This window comes from Crocodylus porosus, unplaced genomic scaffold, assembly GCF_001723895.1.
Source record: "Crocodylus porosus isolate Cpor-Errol unplaced genomic scaffold, CroPor_comp1, whole genome shotgun sequence".
NCBI classification, from domain to species: Eukaryota; Metazoa; Chordata; order Crocodylia; family Crocodylidae; genus Crocodylus; species Crocodylus porosus.
Window position 1 is genome coordinate 4,232,375 of NW_017728926.1, and position 7,417 is coordinate 4,239,791.

The 7,417-nt window shown below is 54.2% G+C and overlaps 1 protein-coding gene across 2 annotated transcripts in view; it reads right to left on the reverse strand.

Moving 5' to 3' along the window:
- Positions 1-1,656: 1,656 nt before the first annotated feature.
- Positions 1,657-7,417, reverse strand: part of SMIM1 (small integral membrane protein 1 (Vel blood group)) — a 6,096-nt gene continuing 335 nt past the window's right edge. For both annotated transcript variants that reach the window (XM_019541222.1, XM_019541221.1), the window contains exons 2-3: positions 2,934-3,068; positions 1,657-2,582 (exon numbers count right to left, since the gene is read on the reverse strand). In XM_019541222.1, the coding sequence (XP_019396767.1) occupies positions 2,456-2,582; positions 2,934-3,037 (231 nt within the window). In that variant the 5' untranslated portion in view covers positions 3,038-3,068 and the 3' untranslated portion in view covers positions 1,657-2,455. The remainder of the gene's footprint in view (positions 2,583-2,933; positions 3,069-7,417) is intronic.

Genomic DNA, 7,417 nt, shown 5'->3' on the forward strand with positions numbered 1-7,417 from the left:
AGGGTCTCTTCCCTTCACACCAATTGCACACTGCAAGGGTAGGGAGCCCAGGGCTTGTAGGAAAAAAGAAGTTAATGGGCTGCTAGGTGAGGCTTCTCACAGGTGCCTCTCATCACTTTGGCACTGGGCAGAGAGCCCAGCTACAGAAAATCACCCCCAGAAGAGCTCTTTGAAGCTAAGATGCAAGTTCTCTGCCCTCATCTAGCCCAAGGGTCCCCCTTTGTCAACTGATTGGCAATCCCTAACTAAAAAGTGACCCCTAAAAGCTCACTCTGAGTCCTCTAGTCTGCAGTGTTCCTAAGGACCCTGCTGGGTTCAAGGCTGCTGAACCATGTGAGGGGGTCAGGCTTGTGGAGGAGCTGCTTCAAGGTACCATTTGGAGGTCCGGGCAATGGGTGCAGGCCCTAAATGGGTGCATCAGTGCAGCGACCAGAGTCTTTGCACTCCTCATGGCCAGTTTTCATTGCCCTGAAATCCCAGCATTTGCTGATTGCTTGGCTTCTTCAACAAAGCAGTGACTGAAAAGAGCTGATGAGAAGCCCTGTGTTGATGTACTTGATGGTTCCCTGGCTCCACTTAGCCGCTCCACTTAGTGGTTGTCCTGTCTTTCACGCAGGGACATCCTGCGCTGCTAACAAGATTTCAAAAAACGCCATCTCTGCCATGCAGCCCTTGGTGGCCCAGATCTGGGCTTAACTTTGAATCCCCACCCTTGAAAGCAGCTGGTTAAAAAGGCTTCATTGTTTGCCTGGGCTCTGTTGCATCATAGAGAGGGGAGTTTTTCTGGGACATCAAAGGGGATCTCAGAAAAGGCAACATTTGTTGGTGGGGGCTGGGGAAGGGGAGGGATGATGTGGATGCCAATGGAATAAACGTCAAGGAAACAAAAGTTTGATTGTAAATATGACAGCCTGGAGCAAGAAAGAAAAAACAGGGAAGGAGGGCTACAGACTCCGGCTAATGCCACAACCCAAGACACCATCACTAAGCTCTCCCTTACATGTGCGCCCAGCCTCAGTCCCCCGGTAGTCAGGAAAATCATTAACTTCTGTTAATGGGGCCTCGAACACCTGGGATCAGCCTGCAACAGCTGCTTGACTGGCAGGGTCAAAGAGGTGAGCTGCTGATATCAGAGCAGCGGTGAGCTGCTTGTACCAGAAGCATTTGTAAGGCTCCGTTAACAGCAGGCGCACGTTAGGGACAGGAATACCAGACGCTGACATGAAAACATGCTCCTAACGAGGGTGGCTGTTCCAGTAAGCTGGGTTTTCTACTTGGGTAGCAAAACCACGGCCTACAAGCAAAGCAGTCTGAACCTTTGCAAACACAGGTATGATGGGGGTGTGGGTTGGTGCTTCTGCTGAGAGATGCTAATTGGGGTGTGAAGAGGTGTGACCTCAACAGACCTAACTGAGCCAGCAGACAGTGGAGCCATTGATGGGGACTCACTGGAGCATGATCAAGTCTCTGCCTGGGGTGGGAACTGAATGCTTCATGGGACACAACACACTTGTTGGAGGCAGAAGTTTCCTCCTCTACTTGCAGTGACAGGAGAGCACTGTAAGACCTGCGGGCTGCTTCCCTGATCTCCCCAGTATGAGCCTCTCCATGGGGTGTACGTGCGTTCCAGCCTGACCACAGACAGGGGGAGCCAGGTAACTTTCAACCTGCTTTTATTTCTTACAATGATTGGATTGTGTGGCAGGGGGGAGAAATACAGAGCTTTGCATTGCTGGCTGTGTCTGAGCCCTGGGCCGCAGCAGAGCTTTCCAAGGGAAAAGGCAGCAGTGTCCACAACCCTGACTGGAAAAAGCAGTCGGTTCCTTTGCAGGGAAATTCAGTGGGGTGTCAATTCAAATACAATTAAGGCTGCCATCCCACTGTCTCCTAATGAGCCCAGCCCTCTGAGGGTGTATGCAGCAGCCTGGAAGCTTTATGGCCACGGGGGCTGATGGAAGTTAAGGAAGTTTCAGGGACAGGATCAGCATCCCCCAGCTCCAGCCAGTGCACTCGCCACCCCTGCAGGGGGTGGGCTCAAACGAGGGCTGGGAAGAGACCCCAAGCCTAGTGGGGGAGCAGCACCACTGCCCTGGAGCAGCCACTATGAGATGAAAGCATGTACTGGGGATGGTGCCCATGAGGGACAAGGGGCCTCTGATGGCTCCTTAGTTCACAGTCTGAAATCTGGCACATTACCAGGTGGCTGGTGGCCCAGCCCCATCCTTACACTCCACAGAGATGGTGGCACATGGCTGCGTGTGGGCCAGGAGATGGGGCAGAGGCCAGAAAAAAGCCAGTGTTGTTGGTGACAGTTCACCTTTGTGTGGACATGTGGTGAAGGCGCCTGCTCCGCCCAGGCACGTTTGCAAGTGGGGCGCGGGGGAGTGGGAATTAGATATTTTGGATTAGGCCACAGGGGGATCCAGGCCTGGGGGTCTGCAGGCTGCGTTCTGCTCTACTTGCACTTGTGCACATAGTAACCTGTCATGTAGCCAATGATGAAAACAATCCAGAAGAGGATGTTTCCTCCGATCACTTTAACCGCGATGCCGACTTTCCCTGTGCACAGCTTATTGTAAACCCTGGGGAGAGAAACAGGGTGTCCTTACCAAAGGGAGGAGAAGTGCAAGGCACCTGAGGATAAAACAGAAAACCAAGGCCCTGCCCATCCATCCTTGCTGACCACCCGAGTCCCTTGTCATTCACATAGAAGCACTGTCCCCGGTGGCAGGTCCAACTGCAGTCAGAGCAATTCACGTATGTCCCACCCCAAGTCATGCCGCAATTTCAATTCACAGCAGCATTTTTCTGCTCCCCACTCCCTGGTGAGGACAGGGGGTATCTGCAAGGAAGCACCAGGGCTCATACAGAGCAAGTTTGGTATGTATGGTGAGTCTATGCCTGTCAGACAGCAGAGCTACCGGTGTTCTCACCTCCTACATCCTGATGCCTCAGCAGTGGACACGTTCACACTGACTTCATCACGACTGTTGTTGTTCCACCGCCTGTACTGAACGCCTGTGTCTTGAGGCTGCATCCTCCCAAGCAAAAGTGTGGAGGAAATAAGTCTAAGAGGGAAGCGGAGGCAGACAGCAGTCACAGCTGATGCCTCGACAGCAGGAAAACTTAACAAGACCACTTCTTATCTTCCCCCTGCCCCTTGATTATTCAAGAGGAAAGTGCCCATTACTGTCAGTTATTTAGGTCTAGGAGTGACAAAAAGGGGCTCTAGGCCCTCATAATGACTCTAGATCAGTAGTTGTCCTGACTGTTGAGTAATAAAGGCATAAACTAGTGAGCCAACCAAATGAGTACCAAATGGCTGGATCAAGCTTTAAAATGGATCCTATTCCAGAGTTGGAAGGGATTTTGAAGGGAACCCTCAATGCATCCCACCAGAGCAAACGGCTCACTGCAAAACTGAACTCCTACTATCCCAACCATTTCCATATGTACAGATCAGCAGGGGTGTTGCGAGCTGTTGACCCGTCAACCTGCATCTTGGGCGCTGGGAATCAAAACGGTTCATCCCACCACTTCAGGCAGGGGTGAAGAGCGCCATCCCCACAGCATCATCTGGAATCTCAAGGCCAGCCCGCAAGTCCCAGCAAAACTTTGGTAGGCTTGCAGGAGCCTTTGGAGGAGTGTGGCAGAGCACAGGTTGTACCTGCCACTTTAAGGGGTCTGAGTAAGCAGCCTGCAGGTGGGAGCAGACCCAGTCAGGCAGTCACATGGTAAGCAGGAGGCTGCCTGATTGGTGGAGAGGCTGGGCACCTGGGTATAAGGGTGGGCCCCAAGAGCAGAGCTGGTAGCTGCTGCAGGAGCATGTCACCCAGCCGGAGAGCTGCTGCTCCCAGAGCACCTGGAGGTTAAGGGTGGGAAACTGTGGAAATGGAGCGGGTTCCTGGTCCTGGGGAATGACCTAAAATTACACCCAGCTGGGGAGTATGGTGTGGTGGGGCTGCTGGTAGGAGGGCAGTCTCCAGGAAATGCCATACAAATGCCTCGCTAGCGAGAGGTGAGGACGGGATGCTGGAAAGCCTCAGCCCCCACTGCCTTGTGGGTGACCCTGTGGAGGGGAAAGGCTAGGGGGAGTACACCCTGACAGCAAAGCACAGGGCCAAGGCCCACTGAGTGGGGCCTGAGATGGGGTTCAGGCCACTGAAGGGGGGTTGAGACGGTGCCCAGGCCCACTGAGCAAGGCCTGAGTCCCAAGGGACATGAGGCCCAGTGAAGGGCAGGGTAGAAGCCCACTGAGGGAGCCAGGTGTTGAGGCCCTGGTGTGCGGGGCATGGGAAGAAGCACCAGTGTGGGGGGTATGAGGCCCACGTAGGTCTGAGGATGCCTGTGGCCAAGCCTGGGCTGCGGGAGGCTGTGTGTGGCCCAGCCAAGGGGCTGTGGGAGTATTCGTGGATGTAAATGCCATCTGTGAGGCATGGGACATGGTATAAGGGGAGGTTCAGAGCCATGAATTTGCTCTTGGCATCAGGGCAATTAAATGTGCATCCTCCTGCCTAGGAGCAATTTAAGATCCTTCAAAGGTGAAGCAGGTGGGTGGACTGCCCTAGCTGGGTGGGCAGGCCAACATTCAGACTGGCCCTGGGGTGGCCCACTTGTTACAAAGAGATGCAAGCAAAAGGACCAGAGCCCCCAGCAGTTGGAGACAATCTTCTTGGTGCTGGAGCACCCCACTCCTCGTCGCCCCTCAGTGTCTTTGGGCTCTGCCAGAACAGGAGATCTGTGTCCTTAGCAACTCTGAATACTTTGTTTTTCAGACAGCAAGTGCAGTGGGCAGGTGGCTGTTTGCTCTTTGCAGAAGCTCCTTCCTGTAACAACCACTGAGTCGTTTTGAGGAGAAGGAATCCACTGCTCTGATAAGGCACATATGCCAGGATTAAGAGGAAACTCTGGGCAGGATCAGATGTCTGACGTGTGCAGGAAAAACAGATAAAGGAAAACAAGTGGTACCAGGCAGCTCCTTTCCTGCTGGTGAATTCTTGGGAGGTTTAATACTTTTGTATAAGCATATCTAGCATGGCCCTTGCTTACCCAGAGACACAGAAATTGAGCTTGATGCTATTCTCTGTAGGGATTTGTCCAAGTGAGCAGCAAAAGCTAAAGCCCTCTGGCATAGGCCTGAACCTGCTTGTCACCAGGGGGTCCTGCATTTTGCTATGTGTTTATAGGCATTTACCCTGGATTTATGGTGAAGGGTGTGGATGCAGTTAGTACCTGGCCCTTGGAGCGTGGTGCCAAGGGCAACGAGACAAAACACTGACATCACCCAATTGTGTGCAGTCGGCCCCAGACACTACCATGCCTTAACCCTGCTAGCCCAATGCTAGAGCCCAGGGCAGGCTTCTGATCTGTGTCCCTGATCAAAACCCATCCCTTCCCTGCTGTTACACATGAAGGCTGCCCCCACACCCCAAAGGTGGCTGTGCTGCTGTATATATGTACCCAGGTTTTTCACATGCATTGGGATCCTGGCAAGGGAATGTCACATTCCAGAAATGTGAAGCCTGGTTTTTGGGAAATCTAGTGACTTTCTCACCAAGGGCACATTATCTAAGGCAGCCCCAGGCCTGGAAGTGCAGCTTGTTTTTTTTGTTTTCCATCCCCTCCCCACCGTGGGCCAGGAGAGCCTGATATTTCACGTCTCAGGTCGTGCACATTATTATCCCCCGGACAAACCTTATTTAATAACTAGTTTGCAGTGATCTTATAACTCTCTGGCAGGAGCCCCTGTCCTCCACTGTCCTGCCCTGTGAGGTAGCAGTGCCCGGAGGAAGGCGCCGCGCAGGGAGGGCAGCCCTGGTGGAGGACTGGAGAGGGGAAAATGGAAATGCAGCTAATGGCAGGGAGGAATGGGCATGGGTGAGCCAGGAGGGACCATGGTGCTTGGGAGGCCCTTTCTCCTTGCACTCTAAGTGCATTTGCTTCCCTCTGTTCCCAGCTCACATTGTGTCAGTAAGGGGCTTTGCATTCTTGGCATTGCTAACATAACAGTGCCCCTTAGTAAGACCTAACCTACGAGCCTGCTGGTGCCAGCAGTGGAAGCGGTGCTTGCTAATATCAAATGCTGGCTGCTTTGCTAGTGGGAGGTCAGAGCTGGCAGCTCCCTTGGGAGTGCCCCTTTGAAGTGGATCGGTGCTGGACTAGGCTTGGATACAGGGGTCTTGCCCAGTCTTGTTTTTATGGGGATGGGACTGGAGCAGCCTGTGGGCTATGCTCAGTCGCTGCCTATCTGCCTACAGTCACAAGGAGCTGCTCCCCCAGCCAGGTGTCAGTTGGCTATGAGTTTCCTTGCCAGACCGCCTTCCTGCAGGGCCCCGGCTCCCATCAGGAAGTGGGGACATGGACAGAACAGGCCTGTTTGCTGCACCACGAGTGGACCCAGCCCACCAGGAACTGCAGGCCCCATTCAGTGGCCAGAGGGAGACCGCTATGTGCACAGCCACTGATTGCTTGGGACAAAAAGTGCCACAGCAGGAACAAAAGCGCAAGCGACAGGTTAATATGCAGGGTGCCAGGAAAGACAGCGAGTAGAGAGCTCTGGCCACCACCTGCTCGCTCCCCACAAAGTATTTAAGGCCTGAGTGCATGCTGCCCAGTGAAACGGCTCAGTCAAGTGAAAGGAGGGCAGTTCTAGGTTCCCCCGACCAGCGCCTTCTTCCCAGTCCAGGAGATGCCAGGGCCAGGAAGAGGTTGGCTAATAGGTCCCAGGATTTCATAGGCCTAGGACAGGGGTGGGCAAAATGCGGCCCAGGGGCCGGATGTGGCTTGCCAGGCCATTCTATCCGACCCACGGTGCCCCTTAAAAATTTAGAAAATTAATATTTATCTTTCCTGGACTGCCTGTCGTGCAGCCCTCAATGGCTTGCCAAAACTCAGTAAGCAGCCCTCTGCCTGAAATAATTGCCTGCCCCTGGGCTAGGAGAAGTGCCCTGCTCCAACCCCACTGGGGGAATCCCTGCTGCCTGGCACTCCCTGGGAATGGGGCTGCTTTGCACCAGTGAAGTGGTGCCTGCAGCCTGGCTTGAGCCCGGCGTCTCTTTCCGAACGGCGTGCCCCACAGCCCGGGGCCTTGTTCCAGCCAGCTGCTGCTCCGCACGGGGGGCCTCCGCTGCTGTGTTCGGGACACTCGCAGCCTCCCAAGGTCCCCTCTCTCCCTCACACCTCCACGCGCTCCACTTGCCACCCCCATCTACTTGGCAGAAGCAGCAATGCTCATTTTGCCTGGGGGAGCTGTAAAATGAAACATCTCCTCTGCCGGCTTCCCTCAGCCAACAGCTTCAGATCTGTCTGCCTCCCGGGCTGGGACTCTGCCAGCTCGTCCTAGCGCCTGCACAGACCTGGGTGCCGGTGATTCCCTCTCCTCCCAAGAAAAGGGGTTGTTGGTTTGTTTGTTTTTGCT